The following is an 18,548-nucleotide window of genomic DNA, read 5'->3' on the forward strand; positions in this document are numbered from 1 at the left end:
ATTAGTACGGGCGCGATACTAGTGGAGGCGCCGCACGCGGCTGCGCTAAAACGAGCATAACTACTTACGGGTAGTAGTACGAGCAATGGGGGTTGCTTGCGTGGAGCTCAACGGGGGTGTACGCGACGAGCGCGCGATTATTTAACCAAAGGCTTGCGGTCTGTATTTTTGTAAAGAAAAGAATTTTCTAGTCAGTCCCTGAAATCCTTTCCGTTTATCAGACATTACTGCGCTGATGCAAAAAATAAATATGTTTACAAAGATGAAATAATAAATATGTTTCAAAATGGATAAATATTGAATAGATTGTACTTAAATGAATTTATGTATTTAAATTAAAATAAAACAATTTTAATGCAAGAATAAATTTTTTATTAATTTGCCTTTTTTGGAATTAATTTTGGAATATTGTGTGACTATAAACTAGTTGTACTACTCATGGCAAATTCTCTGCTATTAAAACCTTAATTTCAGTCTATATATGCATGTGTGTGTGTGTATAGCATTTATTAAAATTATAAAATAAAGTACATTTTTTGCTATATATTATAGACATTGTCATTATTTTCACATTAAACAAATTTGACATTTTAAAAGAAATTTCTTCATAATTTTCTATTTTAAATTTTTGTAAGTGCTTATTGATATATTTATATCAAATGCGTATATGTATAATTTAATATATAAAATAATGAAAAAATAACATAATTCTAAGCAATTAAATAAAAGTTATAATTAACTTTTTGTTTCTCCTGAAAATTGATTTCAAACTGGGACAAATAAATTTTGGTCAAACATTTAGCAGTGGCGTTATCTGTCTCAAGCAGACCAGTAATAGAGTGAAGTTCCGATAACAACGGCAACTGTATTGTTTCAGACGGTAAAATTGATGCTAAAACTGAAATATGTAACATTGCAAAACTTGTCAAATTACGTGCAGATTTTGAGAAAACTTACAAACAGCAGTGTTTTTTGATGTAGCAAAGTATTTATTTAAAAAATGAAGGTAACGTCGCTAATAAATATAATTAGATATAAAAATTTAAAATATTATTTGTTTAAACAAATTATTACTATAAAAAAATGCAGTCTTGCAGCAATATATAATATATTATTACGTCGTAAAAATTTTTTTTATTTATAAAGCATATATATATAATAATAAATTATTAATTTAATACAGCATTACAAATTAATTGTTCAGATATCAGCAGTAGAGAATTGTATATTAATAATTGATAATATTAGTATTTTTATTTCTTCGGTCAGAGAGAAGAATGGACGCGCAATGACGGCGATTTTCTTGGGACGCTTTGGCTAGGCCGTACAGTAGCGCCACACATCCACTTTCAGGAATTGGATAGGTAATCTTATAGGTAATCACGACAGAGAGAAGCCTGAGAGTGAACATGTCCGCGTTTTAAGTGAAATTTGTCTAGCGCTTCTATGTACAAAACGTGTACATTGAACTACGTAAACATATTAACGAATATTTTCAACGGATAACATGCTATGTCCACGTTCTTCAAGTATCTCACAAATGCTCCGAAATGGTCAGAATTTCTTATGAGAAATCAAAAATTAAAGAACAAAGTATAGTCATTATGGAACACTTGAACTGTCTCGAAATATTTAGTGCTTTATAAAATAATTTTTATAGACGTTTACATCTAAGAAAACAATTTACGTCCGATGCCTTTTCTCTCTCTTATGTTTTTTCGAACGTATTTTACATCAATCGCACATATAATTAACCGAATACCGAAACCGTTTGTACTTACAAACATCAATAATAATAATGTTGGTCTATGTGTCATAGAATTTGGTTTTTATTGAAATCTGATTCTTATTTGTTAAAATAAAGACGAGCTTCCGCTTTTTTAAGATTTCTTTGCCGATTCAATGTTGATTTTTATAACATTTTCTAAGCATATACACGTGTAGGTAAGTATATCCATAAAAGAATATATTGCCAACGAATGGTGAAACTGCACAGCACAGGAAGCAGTTGGGAAATCAAGGGGTAAATCCACAGACTCTATATCTGTGGGTAAATCATTCAAGAACGGAGTGATATGCGCGTGCGTAACATACATCATCGACCACGTGGCTAATCTCGATAAGACCCTAAGTGCTTTGAGGTAACCCAGCATATTTTGTGAGATCATATAAATTATTTATTTTCTTTTGCTGTTATTTATATACTAAATATTATATTAAATATAAATATACGGTAAACATTTAATAATAAACAATTAAGTTATACATATAGTAAACAAATATGTGTAGCTAATAATATTTGTCAATTTTATATGTATAATTTAGTATATGAATTTTTATTTATAATAAATTATCCACAATACTTATTAAATTAATACTTACTGCAAATGCAACAGATTAACAGATTTAATTTTTTTCTATATATTCATAAATTGTGATGTTTGTATAAAAATATTCTTACTATTTAAGAATAGGCTTTTAACAGTATTCCTTGTTACCATAAGATACGTACGCAACTGAAATTTTATAACGCCTGCTAATGCTTGCTTTACTGCGCATGTGAAAACATCCCCTTGCAACCTCCAACCCTGGGCAAGACAGAACAGGTTATACATCGTTATTGATCATAGACATAATATTGTTGGCAGTGTTAAAAAATTACTACAAAAATATGGAGTAAGTATATGATTGTGTGAAAACTAGCCAGTATATTTTTTCATATGTGAGTACCTATTACTATTAAAGTAATTTATTAATGAAACAGTGTAATTGCATTCAAAACACATCAACTTTGAAATCAAATATAACCTGTATTCCTTAATTCTATAAGTTGTTAAACATTATTTCACGTTTAATTATATAATTTATAATCAGATTTGAAATTATAGCAAATTAATGTCCTTATGTTAAAAATCTCATATATTTAATAACGATATTAATTAACATTATTGAAATAAGTACAAAAATATATGAAAAAATAGAGTACTTTGTGTATCTATTAAAATAATATAAAGAAACAAATATTTTAATACATTATTTCTGTTCCGAAAATTTCTAAGAGAATTATAAAAAAACTATTTGTCTTTTAATATAATCTTCCGTATATATTTGTACAAAATAAGAATATTAACATTGTGTTTAAAAACCTTTAAGTTTTATATTATAACTTTATGATTTTCTTTTTCTTTTCAGACTCCACTAATTCAGATGAATATGCAAGAACGTGCTTACATATATAGTAACCGATAATATAGAATCGAGAGGATGACATGTAATGGAATCAGAGAAAGATTTAAAGCAAAATTTTATAAAAACGAACCTACAAGCAAAGCAAATTTGTAAAGTTCCTCAGAGATTTAAAAACTGGATCTGTGTACAAATATTTGAACAGAAAGTTGAAAAAACTCTCGTGGGAGCAACCAAGCGTATGCAAAGTGTCGACAATTATCGATTCGAAATACATTTTATATAGATTAAATATTCTAAAAACGGTTTAAGATTTCTATAGATATCGATAGCATATGTAGAAATAAAGTTATAATAATAAATAAAGTTCTAATCTATATTTGTTCAGTATTTATATTTTGTATAATTATAGATATATAATAAAAAAACATTTTTATTTAAATTACCCTCATTTCATAAAATAAATGATGATTTTTGAGACATCCTGTATACGGGATATAACTAAAAAATCTGTCCAAACTTTGAGAATGAATTCTATGCAGTAAAACAATAAGAAAAAAGCTATATAAATACAAATTCTGAAAAGTTTTGTTACATGGATAGCCATTAAAAAATGAGAAATTTCATAATTCTATTATTATTAATGTAAACACTAACTGCTTTAAATCTGGAAAAAATGTTTAATAAATATTCTTTTTTGAGAATCTACATAAGCTTTTGCACAATTACACATGGATTTACGCAACCGTCAAAAATTCGTTGTCCTAAATTATCTACATTAACGAGAGTTGAATGAACTAGCTATTTTAAATAACCCTAAACATAAGAACCTAATGGATTTAAACCTGGTGAACGTGAAAGCCATTCAACTGGCTTCACTCAGTGGTCTTGTAATTTAAACACTATATCTTTTTAACGAAACCTTTTAAAACCCTTTCATATAACCTTTCTTTATTATTTTAGTGTACGATCTGTATATCTTTCGATATAATTTCTCACATATATGAGGCTGTATTGCTAATTATATTGGTTTCTTTATTTATATTCATATATCTATATGGATTTTTACTTGTGCATACTGTTTCCACAATTGCTTGATAATCCTATCATTTCACTTACAAGTTCATAAGCCCTTAATAATTAAAAAAGTTGATTAATTAAAATTAAGTGGCTATTATTCTTATTATTTGATTTTTAAGCCATTTATTTAATGGAATTTTAATTTACTTATTTGAACTTATATACGTAACATAATTTTTACAATTTCATTAAAGATTAATTGCATTTATCTAATCTTATTTTTATATTACTTTTTTAAAAATATTAAAAAATTTTTACATTAAAATTTCTATTCACCTGTTTCGGCAAGCTTTGATCTAAGCGATATTATTTCTGGTTTTATGACGAGCTCATAAACAATTCATCACGCGCAGAAGAACATAAGTTATCGTTAATTTCGACATCAGAATTGAAGATCTACAAAAAATACATTAAGGAAGATGTCGGAAGATGTTTGAATAAAGAATAAATAAAAAAATCGCGACTTTACTGGGACGTCACGGCATAGAATGGTAATGAATCGTGATAAATAATATCATCATTAATTGTCGTGACAGATTTCGTGATCTATTTATAGATCTTACGATAAGTGACTTCGCGTATGTTGGAACAGCTATGAAAAATGAGAACTAACGAATTAACGACAGACGCTATATAGATCGATATTGTTTGACAGATATAAAGACGTGCTATTTCAACTGTGGAGAGGACAATAACATTGTACGAACGTAAATATTATCTTATCTCTGTCAATATCTTGATACGAAATGTATGATATAATTTATAGAAGCATCCCAGTATACGTGCATTCCTCCTGAAGATTGCTGGACTTGTACGAAGCCAACTTTAATCGCATCAGATCAGATGGATAAACTGCAAGATATTCAGTTCACCGATTGTTCTGAGATTTGGAGACTAGCAGTTACTTCATGGTTGAGGATTATCCGATGATCACGGATGAAAAACAGTACGTTCGACTGCTCTTGTGGTAATTTTAGAGTTTGACCATTAAACACCAGGTACTTTAATGCGCATAGTCACGGCAGTTAGGTCAAGTAAACGAAACCAAGCAAAGCCGCATTCTGCCGTAAAGATCATCATACCCAAATATTTACAGCGCGTCTGTTGAATGTCTCATTACACTCGATCGTTATATCGACATACAGGTCTTCAATATAATCTAGGTATTATGGTCAAAGGCTAAAGGAGCAATAACATTTCTAATTAATAAGAAATAAAAAGTATCAAATATCTAATGTCTTTTATTGTTATAGCTCACGGCGCGGAGTCATTCAACAATTTAATCGACAGCTCTAATCTGCTGCGGCTATGAAGTTTACTTATTGTTAGATTGCAGCGACTTCGGAAGTAAAGCTGAACGAATTCTATACAAATCTATGAAACGATTGTGTTTCCATAAATGACGATGAGGTGCGTGCCTTCTTTTCTACTACTAACAAAAATTTTCACGAAAATTTAGATTTTCTCATCATTTCTGGATTTTTCTTTTCAGATTACATTTATATTTTATATAGCAAAAAATTTAAGGAAACAATTGAAATGCTGAACATCCGCGAGTGTCTGATAGCAGAATGGAGTGCTCGTAATAATCGGTTAGTAATAAGTATTGTTCCATAATAATTTAATTATTACTATTATTAGCAAAATAAATAGAAAAACTGGACGATGATACCTTTACGTCATCATCATATTCTCTCCATTTCCGAATTAGATAAGAAAGGGTTTTCCTCTAATACTTATAAGTAGCAAGACTGCACAGTGAGATTTATATTGTGATGCGCGTCAAAGAGGAACAACGCAACAAGAGAAGACGTCGTCGAAATATTCGATAATATATCCCGGCGCATCCATGACACACTTTTATCTGTGTAAAACATGTTAAATAGTGCAATGTTAATTTATAAATTAGTATACTTATTGTTAGTCACTATAAATCAGCTGCTGTTATATTTGTACGCAAACAGATTGATAACGTGATGCTAAATAAGTATAGATGTACGGAGATACAATAGCAACACCGCGATAACTCGTTTCTGCTGTATTTCACTGTAAAAGTTCTTCATTCTGGATAAAACGTTGCAAATGTACAAAAAAGAGAAGCATCTCTCTCCCTTTCCTCTATCTTTTTTTCTTTTATCATGACCATCGAGAAGCGTGTTTCGCGAAACATCAAATGCCGCAAATTATGCCAGCCACTTGAAATGACCGAACGGCGAACGAGAAACGCGCGTGGTTGGGTTTCTATTTTCGGCTGCGCACGCGGAGTCGATTAAGGCTGACGACGGCGCGTTTGTAATCTCCAACGAGTTTGATCGTTTCCGGACACAGCGCTGACTTTAATCGCGTATCCAGTATCCGGCGGTTGATTATCGCCACTACCTTGTCGTTCACTCGTTCGATAAATCGTGTAACGGCACGATGCACATGCGGCCCGCTTCTTCTGTTTTCCGGCTTCCGAGCAAAAATAGACGAAGCGCATACAGAGTTAGCAGCGATCATTACGACGTTTCTTCGACTTCCGTACCATTGAAGTCTTGCTAGAAAACTGTAGCATTAGAAAGGGAAAAATCGCTCTCTTTCGTTAATTGTGCAGAAATTAACGCATAATATTTATATTTATTGTATTACTGTATTCAATTTATTGCATTGCAATAAGTAAATTATCGTAGCTGAAGTACTTCTTGCTCCTTTCAAAGCTCATGATATTTAAATGTATATCTTTGAATGTCTTGAAGAAATAATTTTGACGAAAGTTAAAACAAAAATATGCTAGTTTTTTAATATATTATACCATTATTATATTAGAATAATCAATATATATGTGATATCAATTATCAATAATATCAACAACGATATTTCAGAATTCAGCATTGTAAACGTCGAGATGTAATGTACACTTATCTTTTCGGAATAGAAAAGTTAACTGTCATTTCTATTTTTGTGGAACATTTCTATTTTTGATACATTATTTCCGATAAATTTCTTTCAGCACACAAGCACGGAAAATACTTGGAAAATATTTCCTAAAAATTGCTGTCCCCGGGAAAAAATGAATACTAAATTTTAACAGCGTAGAAAAAAATCGTCGCGATTTCTTATCGCTCTTTTATCGAGCGAAGTTCAACCCTTCGATAATACGTCATCAAATAGTCATCCATCAAATACACCCCCGCAGTGTTATCGATGCTCTCCTTCTCACTACTCCTCCTCCCTTACTCAAACGTAACCCGAAAGAAGAAACTTCTCTTTCTGAACTAGTCTTTCGCTTGATTACTTTTCGAGCCCCGCGCCGAGAAATCGCCGATGCCGATCACGCGATGACCCGCGGATCATCAATTAGTCGAACATCGATCCGGACGCGGAGTTCGAAGTGAGATAGCACCTTTCGAACAAATAGTGAGAAAAAGACACAAGTGTCACTTGGTGCCGAAAGTGAAAGCAAGGATCTCAAGGACTTCGCCGGATCTTCTCCAGTCGCCTCTCCATCCCTCTATCTCTCTCTCTTTTCCCTCCGTTTTGCCCGCCTCGAGTACCAACCGTGAAGATACTCCTCGGTCGACCAAGGGGTGAAAGAGAAGGACGAGGAAGAGCGGAAGAAAGAGGTGGATGAAGAGGAAGAGAAGAATGGTGCGCCAGGCCGAGAAGAGGTGGAAAAGAGTAGGAAGATCTCCGGATTTTCTCTGGGGGAGGATGTGTGTTGGAGGTCGCGAGACGCGGAGGCGAGGGACACGCACACACCGGAGGTCGCGCATGCGTCCGCCATCCTCGGCTAGAGGATGTTCGACGTTTTTTTCAGTCACCGGTCGACGCTGCGCCGGGCACCGTCGTCGTCGTGAACACGGCCGCGATCGCGCGGCGTTCAGCTGCTGGCTACCATCACCACCGCACACGTTCGCGCTTGACGCTCGCCTCGCGGACAACAGCCTGCGCTGGTGCCCGCGTGTCCGCGCGACCGACGTCGCGGTCGATAAGCACCTGACGAGAGAGGAGGATACAGCCAGGTGGAGGATACCCGGAAGAAGAAAACGAGGAAGAGGAAGAGGTGGTGGTGGTGGTGGTGCAGTGAATCAGTTCTCGGTCACGCGCTTCACGTGCTCTTCTTCCGAGACTTAAGATCGTGCCGTCGAAAGGTCTTCTCTTTCTCGAGAAGGATTTCGCGTGTTCCCCTGCACTGATTGACCTCGTGGCGAGGATCGCAGTGCGACCACATCCTCCGGGGACATCGCGATATCGGGGCAAGGTTACTGTGCGCTCGTCACGTCCCCAGGTGAGAAACGCAGGTGAGAAGAATCACCGGGCAGGCGCATCGAGAGGTGCAACTCTGCACCTGAATTCGCTATCTCCCCGGCTCCGGAGTAAGATGCGATCGGCGGGCACTCGCTTCGTACGTCGATCGCGACAGTGTGGAACAGCCCGCATCGAGCATCGGGATTAAAACGTCGGGTGTATCGAAAAAGGAAATCACTTGTCGTCGTATTCGCGACGGAAGAGTTGGTGCAACGTATCGAGAGCACGGAACATCCCCGATGACGCCAGCGAGAACGAACGATCGTTGGCGCGATTAGTCAAAAGCGAGTCGCGCGCGTGCGGGAAGGCAGACCGGACGTGCAGCAAGATCGGGCGATGAGAATCTCCCCCCGAACGGTCGAGGAGTCCCGGAACCGTCGCCTCACGCAGCCCCGGACGCCAAGGAGGCCGGGACGTCGTTAAAGGCCTCCGTAGTCGCCGGAGAAACGCCGCGCTCGCGAGAAAGAGGCACTCGACGCACTCGAGGATGTCGCTGCACTATCCTCAGGGATACCGGTACCGATCCACGTCGAGGGCGGTCAGTGGGACCGGGGTCGGCGAGCAGGGCTCCGACAGCGACGTGGCGGAGCTCAGCGACCTCGAGGACGACGAGGACGAGGACGGGGCTCGCGAATCTGTCAACAAGCGAGCGATCGGGGAAGAAGACGAGGACGAGGATGACGATGGGGAGAACGATATGGACGACGAAGACGATGACGACGACGACGACGACGAGGATGACGACGACGAGGACGAGGAAGAGGAAGGCGAGGGTCTACCCTATCCAGGCTTCATTCCGATCGTTCTCAGATATCTCGACCAGACCACACGACCGCGCAACTGGTGTCTTGCGCTGATTACTAATCCATATCCTTTTGTTACTTCACGACTCGGTATGGTAAACTCTGCTTTATAGCACATACGTCGACCTACATACACATTTTCGTGCACTGCGCTCCAATCAACATAAAAATCGAAAACATTTATATAAATAATTTATAAAAATTCTGAAAGAGAATTAGTATTACTTTTTGCATACGTTTTGAGCATTTAAAGACAATCTAAGAGATTAGGATCCGCCTCTCAAATTTCTGAAGATGAAATATCTGTGTCTTTAATGATATTAAAAGGACACCTGATAAACCAGAACATTTTTTACACTTTTTTACGAAATCTCTCAATAATTAACAGGTATTTTAGGATGGTTTTTTGACATTTATATTGTCTAGATATATTTTACGATCCCGATAAATATCTTTCTCCAAAACAGAATTAGAAGCGATTATTGGATATCGAATTTCTACGGTAGCTTTTGTGAGGGGAACATCTTTGTGTACATTTTACGAATACAGATTCGCTTTTCATGGTCGTGGTAAGCTGATGCGAACTGTTCCGGTCGATCTTCATTAGGAATTTATTTCATCTCTCTGACTACACAAGGTTGCGCGTGCGTCAGCATTCGTTGTAGCTATCAGAATTTGTTGATTTTCCTAAGTCGCTGAGCGGCGTATCATTGAATAAGATTAGATGGAACGCGATATCGAGGTACACGCGCATTTATTCAATTAAACAAATTATCGACGGGAACGGGATTTTTACGGCATATTCGCACTTATGCAGAAAGTGCGATGAGTTCAACTCGATCTCAATAAATCAGCCACGTTATAATGTACAAATAGATTGACAGCTAAAATTAATATTATTTCGCGTTGGGATCTTTATAAATCTAAAGAATAAAATCGTAAAAACATACGAATTAAAACCAATTATGCGCTGTTTCCGACATTCGAATAACCGTTTGCGATACTGTTAAATTTAACGTGTCACAATAATCAAAGAATTAACATTTAATTGTAGATAAATTAGATTTTATTTCGGAATCAAATTAGCGTAAAAGAAAAGATAAATTTTACGGAAAAAATTGGGACGAGAAAAATTTCGTCTTTTCTGAAAGATCGTTTCTCGGGACGTAATTCTGATACCTAGCGAATAAAAATTCGAAGGTTCGATCGATACTATCTGAAGGCGATTAAATGCCTTCTTTACGTAACGCTTCCAACGGCGGAAACTCTTCAAGGATACGCTTGCTCGCTCTGTTTTCGTACTTTTTTAACTTATGGAACTTCTCACGCCCTACGAATGGCGCAGCACTTCCGCCTCATTTGTTGAATGTAAGATTCCTGCTACCAGACGAGTATTTGTTGCCGCGAGTAGCCCCGATCGAGTCTGGCGAACGCGGTGTAGCGGGTGCCGAGGGAGATCGGTCTGAAGACACCTTAAATAGGTCATTGATTGACCTATCCCCAGGCGAATCCTACTGCGCGCATAGCCGCTTTCCACAGTGGCACAGTTCTCTCCTATCTCGCTCCTCTCAACGCGACGGTGGCGGTGAGAGTTCTCCTTTTTCTCCTCTGCACAGTGGCGTTCCCGTTCTCCTTCTCATCGCGCATTTTCCTCACCCTCTCACGGCACTCGATCCCTCCTCCGGTTTCCCAGCGCGTACACGGCCAGAGCGCCTATATCCATTTGTGCGGGAAATTACTGGGGGGGGGAGGGTATGCGGCGGGACGTGCACTGCACGTGGTGAGGCAGCGGCAGCGACGACGGCGGTGGCGACGTCCGGGCAAAGTTTAGTCAGCCGACCATCGGAGCAACAAGCGCCGAGGAAAGCACGCCGCGCGTCAGAAAGATCTCCATTGTGCGCGCGAGGACAATAGGCGCGGGTTGGAGCACGTCGTAGAACCGAATATGAATGCGGACCTCGCGCGCCTGTTTCACATTACCGCTGCAAAACCGTCGCTCGCCGCTCCTCACGCCGCTCTTGTACCACTGCAATCGTATTTCACCGTAGCTCGTCGTTGAAACTGGAGTCCCAGATACCGCGATCCGAAATTCCCGGGTCCCTCTAGTAGGGGAAACCCTCGGGTATATACTCCCTCAATTTAATCCCATAAAGAATTTAATAAATTTTTATGTACTGCGCAGTACGCGCGGGACCGAATAGCGAGGATGCTTATTTCGGAACGAAAACACGCGTTCAATAACGAAAACAATGGTGGAACAACACGCTATTACATGCTGGTTCGTTTAAATTGCGATATTCGCGCAGCTAATTCATGTTGCGTAGAGAACCGCGATTGGGTGGTTTCAATTTTGGAAGTTTTGAGGTACATTTCACACAAGAATATATATGTGCATCAAAACGGTGGAGGCCTTGACCCATCGATGTTTAATCCTAGCGGAACCAAGGGCGGGCCAGAGAATGTCAAATGCTGCATTTTTCCTTGAACTACTTGCTACAATTGTGGTTTATAACATTTACATATTTAGTTCTCTTAGCAAATTTAATTGTAATACATAAATAAATGCAGTTGCCTTTGATCTAATATTAATTTTAATATTAATAAAATTATAGCGATGGATTTTATTCAAAATGTATACGATCATTCAGAACGCGTTCCGATCTCAATAAATCAGTTGTTATAATGTACATTGATACCTAATATTTTTTATTGATGTCGTAAATTTAAAGAAAATCACGTGTAAAATTGCAAAAAGATGATCTAAAGTAAAAACTAATTATGCACTCCTTCTAATATTCTGCTGTTCAATTAAATATGTTTCTTTAACTCGCTATAATAATCAAGAACTAATTCCAAACTAAACAGACTGGGCTTTATCTCCATCAGAATCGAACGAAAGAAAAATATTCTTATTTTACGAAAAGAAATGGAGATAAAAAACTTTTTGTCTTTTCAGGATATAATTATAATACCTAAGAAAAATTATAAGTTTTTTAATCGTTGATCGATTTTCTAAGGAACAATTCAATTTCATGCGTAAATAATAATTGATCTACTTTTATAACCCGTTGCACATACACACACGCACACACACACTCAATCACACAGGTCAGGAAGTTTATGTTACGTGACTTATATAAGTTCGGGGTTATAAGCGGTTAACGCAACTCGGATCAATAAAAAAACGTCGCAATTCTTTAAATTCGCTGAAACCTATAACTCACGGGAATACTTTGCTTTTCTGTTTAGAAACTCAATGCGAGATTATGTGACAGATTGCATGAAATGATTGCCATTAACAGAATAAACGGCCATCTTCCTACTCCAGTTTTAATAATTTACTTCATTATCTCAGGTACCACAAAACGGCCGAGCAGTTATTTAGGATTTAATATGATTACAGGTGTCCTCCGCATTTAATTAATTCGTATAATGCTAATACTTATTTATGTAGACAGATTGTTTTATGCCAAGTCTTATAGTTAATTAGTTTTAAGTCAGAGAGTTACACACAGAGAGAAGAAGATGATACATTGAACTATATTTTGTTTCCGAGAATATTAAACGATTAAATAACTTCTTTGTTTTTTCATTCCTCTCTTTATTACGTCTCATTCCTTAGTTTCAAGGTTTTCATAAAACGCGGCTCTAAAAGTAGCGAAATATTCCGTATACGTTATAAAAAAAGCAGCTTCTCCGGATGGGCTGGCGTTTGCGAACTTTGACTACTTGTCGCTCTTGTCCGACGCATGATTGCACTACTCTACTGTGTTGAATTGCACTCGAACTACTGATTGTCGCGAACGATCGGTTATCTCTACTGCAGTTATATTATTTTTTTGTTTTTATTTCATTTCCATTACAGCGACAAGCGGATCAAGCAATGCAATTATTTCCAAAAATTCGAACAAACAGCAAATATACTATTTTTATGTGGATTTGATTGCGTTGCCATATATATACATGTATGTTCCAATATATGTATATATACATATATATATATATATATATATATATATATATATATATATTTACATAATTGGAACATTTTTTGCGTTATACAGACGTAAATATATTTCGCTTTTATCTTGACTTGGCGAATATTTATTGTTTAAATTGCGAAAATGCGTGGAATCATCGAATCCACAACGGAGGACTTTAATAAATATTTAAAATATTTATAGGAAAATACTATCTCTTCCTGAAGTGCGCGTCAAAAAAAGATATTGGATATTAGAAATGTATTGAATTTGTCGCTCCAAAGATGAAACTTGGAAAATGTAACGAGAAAACTTATACGTAATATCGCGCAATATTTGCGGTGCGTTTTTTGCTATACGGTGGCGAACGTAATATTAAAGTAAGTAGGTGTCAACTTCACGTGGCACGACAGCCGTGGTTTTGCGGTTGAACAATGCGATATTGCGACTATAATCAAAAGCAGTGGATCGAACGTTTCGGCCTCAAGAGCAGTTTCCTGTCGATCTCCCCACATTTTCGCGCGTTCCTCCAGCTTCTTTCGCTGGATCCTCTCGATGATGTGTTATCGATCGACGACGAATACGGGTACGAGGTCAGGACGTTTGTAGGACCGGGGAAAAATAATCGAGTGACTAAAGCGAGGCAATCATCCGCGACCTCGAACGTCGCCGGAAGCGGCAGTCGATCGAAACAATTTGCTCGGCCGCCTCGGCCGCTTGATTGTCTATTAAGCGCCGCGTAAATGAGCACCGATGAGAGCGAGAGGCGTCGATGAGAAACAGGTTGACGGGTCATCACCGACCGATCGACACATAACAGGCGCGTGCATAAAAATCAATCGCCTATCACAGAGGGCTGATCGGCGCTTTGTGTGTGTGTGTGTGTGTTTTGTGTTGTGTATGTGTGTTGCAACATTGCAGTGCAACTGATATCGTAGTTGATATCCTACAGGTAGCGTCTGCATAAGAAATTAATATTAATTTATATCTTTGGAGCTATACGATGCAATATGACTCATTTTAATTAAAAGTAATTAATTAATTAAAGTATCCATAATTATTCTAAAAGCCTTAAAACGTTGTTTATAATGTCTCACTAATGAACGCGACGTCTGTCATGACGTCGGTCACGACATTTGAAAATACATTCATTGTATGAGAATTTTTCATCGAATTTTATTAAACTAGTGATGTTTCTTTAATCGATATTACTGACATAACATTTCTATTAAAAATTACAAAAAAATGTTAGTGCAATAAGACACCTTTTTTTACCAAAGTCTGTTTTCTGAATATTTTTCATATTAAATATAAAATATATTGTAATACAATAAAAAGTTATCCTTCATAATAAAACATCAACACAAAGCAATTAATATAAGTTCACATTAAACATGACATCTTTTCTGTCCTTCTCTTTTCTTCTGACAAAAGAAACGATTTTTCATCGGAAAAATGTACGAGCTGTGCAATGCAGATATCGAAGAATAACTTAAGCTGTGTGAAAACTGTCTGCATTAATGTATATAATTATTGTATGTATACATAATTAATGTGTAATTAAATTTCTGCGAAAGCGCCTGCACATTCCGATCGGTCAGTGTCTTCAATGGCTTGCATTCTAAATCTCGCGTGCTTCCGCATCGTTCATAACACTCGACGCTAGTGCGAGATTTATGTAAATGCTCGACGTATTGTCGCAACGAGCCAAGAGAATACTGCAGCGTGCTGCAACGACATTAATCCTTACACGAACAATACTTAACGCGGTCATAGGCACGTCGACCAGGACGGCCGAGACGGCCGAGACGGCACGGGTACAAATCACACTTATTTACATAAAATAAATAAAAAAAAAAACAACTCACCGGCCGATGCGCAACAGCGGAGTCGTAACCCTGCGTTGATCTGTAACATAAAAATATTTTTACAATTAAAGCAGCGTCCAAGAAATAATTGATACTTGAAGTAAATAATTATTTACGCGTCCGTAAAATTTTTAAAATCTTATTTTTACGTCATTTTAACAGATATCTGATTTCAAAAATGCTAATACGAGAAACAATCGCGGCCGCTGGCGTCGCAAGCAGCTGCATATTTCCGCGTTAACTCAATTCGCATAATTAATCCGCGAAAAATCAAGTAATATCGCAACCGTGCGAATAAGAGAGACGCGACGTTCTCTCCTCACGTATGCCGGAGATCGAACTCCGAAATTGCGAAATTGAGAACGTCGCGTCTCTCCTATTCGCACGGTCGCAATATATGGCAATATTACTTGCATTATTTTTCGCGGATTAATTATGCGAATGAGTTAACACGGAAATATGCAGCCGCTTGCGACGCCTTGAAAGTGGCGGAACCCGCAGGACTGACAGGACAGCTAAATAATAAACGAATAACAAGAAAAATTACTCACCTCACGTTCGCTCCGCCGTCGCCCGATGCCTCCCAGGCCCCCTGCTCCTCTCCTCGATCCTGCTCCGTTGATCCGTTGCATCTCCGTCGACGCACTCACTCACGACGCTGCAACGTTCACCGCGTTCACGTACGAAAATATCGTCGTTTATGATCGCGTGACACTTTTGCACGGCACTCCCGGTATTATAATCTCGCGACGCGGCGCGTACTTGATTGCACGGCGACGGAAAAATTACGTCGGAGATGCTACGAACAAAGCTATATACGATCCGCTCGACGCCCGTCGGCCTGTCATGTCCCGCAGGTAGACGCTAACATGGCGGAGAGAATTTCGTAAATCTCGCGACCAACTTCACTCGAATCGCCCAGCAGCAACCGTCGAGCGAGGACGCTACACTTGCTGCTTGTCAGACGATTTTGATTAACCGCAATTAAATCATCGATTTATGAACGTTCTCATTCGCGTCTATCCCCCACGATCGGCAAATGTCAAAACACGAAATAGGGTTAACGTACGACGTTATTTATCCGTGTTCCGAAAGACGGCAATTTCATTCTGGAGCGGCGCGACGCGAGACGCGATTCAAGTTGACGGTTGAGAAAAGCGAGACCGATCATTCGAAAGAATGCAATCGAAAGTCAATATTCACCGAATGCGACACATATCTCGGCATCCGTATAAATTCCGCGAAACACATTCGATATCACATATATCACAGTTTGTCGTAATCTCAACTGTCGGATTCGGCGACACGCCGACACGCGTGGTGCCGCGGCGCCTGCCGGAGACCGGAAGTGGGGTTGAAGTGAAGGTAGGGTGACTAGCACGGAGCACGGAGCGCGTTTGTTGGTCTAGTTACTTTACCCCCACTCCAACCCTACCACCGGCAGAGGCGCTGCGGCGCGGGCGCCGCGCGATCGCTATAGTGTGTTCGAAAACTTCACTTGCCGATACAGATACAGATTGCCGAGGTTAATTGACATTTCGATTACATTTTTTTGGACGATCGGCCTCGCTTTTCGCAACCGTCAACTTGACTCGCGTCTCGCGTCGTGTCGCACGACTCCAGAATGAATTGTTGCCATCGTTTTTCGGAACACGGATAAAGAATAATACGAGCGCATCCTGAATCGAGTGACGTCGCGACGTGTTTAATTAGCGAGCGCAGTCTCTATTAACGTCGTACGTTAACCCTATTTAATCGTGTTGTGATATATTTGGCGATCGTGGGGGAAGGGGGTAGGCGCAAATGTGAATATTCATAAATCGATGATTTAATTGCAGTTAATCAAAATCTCCTGATAAGCAGCAAGTGTATCGTCCTCGTGACGGTTCAGACGGTTGCCCCTGACGAATGGCGAGTAAACTTGGTCGCGAGATTTACAAAATTCTCTCCGCCACTGTGTTAGCGTCTACGGGACATCACGGGCCGACGGGCGTCGAACGGATCGTAGTATAGTTTTGTTCATAGCTTCTCCGACGTAATTCTTCCGTCGCCGTGCAATGTAGTACGCGCCGTCACGTCGCGAGATTAATATCGGGAATGCCATGCAGAGTGTCGCGTGATCGTAAACGACGATATTTTTGCATGTAAACGTTGTAAGTTCGCCGACGAAGATGTGACAACGGACCAACGGAGGAAAACCTGGAGGATCGAGGAGAGGAAGAGGAGTCCTGGAAGGCATCGGGCGACGGCGAAGAGATTGTGGGATGAGTAATTTAATTATATATTCATTTATTATTTTACTGTTCTGTCAGTCCTGAGGCGAATTCCGCCACTTTTGAGTTTTAACTCCAGCGCAATTTCGCAACTTCGGGGCTCGATCTCGGCATATGCGAGAAAAAACAATCATAATTTTCATAATTTATGTAAAGAAAAGTGGGGTATGTTGACTAGGCACGGTGTGCTCCGGCACTCCATCCCCATTATTTATGTTGCCGAGAAGTCGCGGCCTCAGTCTGGTAGAGATTACATAGCACGATAAACGGTTATCTAGGGCTCCGGGTCTTGCAACACCTACGGCTCACGTGCGAAGCAATCGAATTGATTATTTTCCGCTGGCGCTGCCATGCTTATCTCCGAGCGCGTTAAAACGGGGCGGGATTTATTTTTAGCAGCACACGTATCCACGTGGATCTACGAGATAGAAGGCATTTGTCCTTTCGCAAAATGCTCGCGTTTATTCTTGTAACGATTTAATTACTCATTCCGGAAATGAGGAATGCCCGTTTCGTTTCTTGTTCCTGGAATATCCGAGCGTGAAAATAGTTCCGTCATGGCCGAATTCAACGCGGCCGTATGAAACACAGTCTGTTACCCAAGAGATTCTCCCGAGTAATTCTCTCATTTTCTGAAAGATACATTTAGAGACAAAAATAGAAATAGGGATTTAAAACATCTTTTCACTCCTTAAAAGAAACTCAATGACTTGCACAATACAATTACTTATTTAAAACAAAAAATTAATAAATAAAATTGAAAGATGTTAAAAATCCTCTCCATTAATTTTATAATTAATTAAAAGTCTCTTCATTAATTCTATAATTTTAAATCTAAAATCTTAGAATTTTATTATTTTCTTATAACTATTAATTATAATAACTTGGATAACTTTAATTAAGTTATAAATTGAAATAATTTTAAAGAAATCGAGCACGCGCATTTTTGCGTAGCTATTTCTGCGTAGAGACTTGTTCCTCGTGAGATTCGCGATTCGCGAGCGAGTTGCGTGAAAATCAGCGAAACCGAGTCGTCAGCAGGCACGATCGATGTAGTAATTCGAGCGTGAA

General features: G+C 38.6%; 1 protein-coding gene and 2 long non-coding RNA genes across 7 annotated transcripts in view; all 3 read left to right on the top strand.

The window, feature by feature from the left end:
• The first annotated feature begins 2,551 nt into the window (after positions 1 to 2,551).
• On the top strand, positions 2,552 to 3,578 carry LOC112455649. The gene is made up of 2 exons (XR_003040882.1): positions 2,552 to 2,676; positions 3,193 to 3,578. It is a non-coding gene; the product is annotated as an uncharacterized LOC112455649 (long non-coding RNA).
• Positions 3,579 to 4,519: 941 nt separating this feature from the next.
• LOC112455576 lies at positions 4,520 to 5,771 on the top strand. The gene is made up of 4 exons (XR_003040872.1): positions 4,520 to 4,965; positions 5,033 to 5,212; positions 5,520 to 5,676; positions 5,759 to 5,771. It is a non-coding gene; the product is annotated as an uncharacterized LOC112455576 (long non-coding RNA).
• A 2,310-nt stretch (positions 5,772 to 8,081) lies between these two features.
• The window catches only part of LOC112455261 (voltage-dependent T-type calcium channel subunit alpha-1G), a 50,367-nt gene continuing 39,900 nt past the window's right edge, over positions 8,082 to 18,548 (top strand). For all 5 annotated transcript variants that reach the window (XM_025017074.1, XM_025017070.1, XM_025017084.1 and 2 more), the window contains exon 1: positions 8,082 to 9,420. In XM_025017074.1, the coding sequence (XP_024872842.1) occupies positions 9,041 to 9,420 (380 nt within the window). In that variant the 5' untranslated portion in view covers positions 8,082 to 9,040. The remainder of the gene's footprint in view (positions 9,421 to 18,548) is intronic.

This window comes from Temnothorax curvispinosus, unplaced genomic scaffold (assembly GCF_003070985.1).
Source record: "Temnothorax curvispinosus isolate PA1 unplaced genomic scaffold, ASM307098v1 QBEX01000525.1, whole genome shotgun sequence".
Lineage (NCBI taxonomy): Eukaryota > Metazoa > Arthropoda > Insecta > Hymenoptera > Formicidae > Temnothorax > Temnothorax curvispinosus.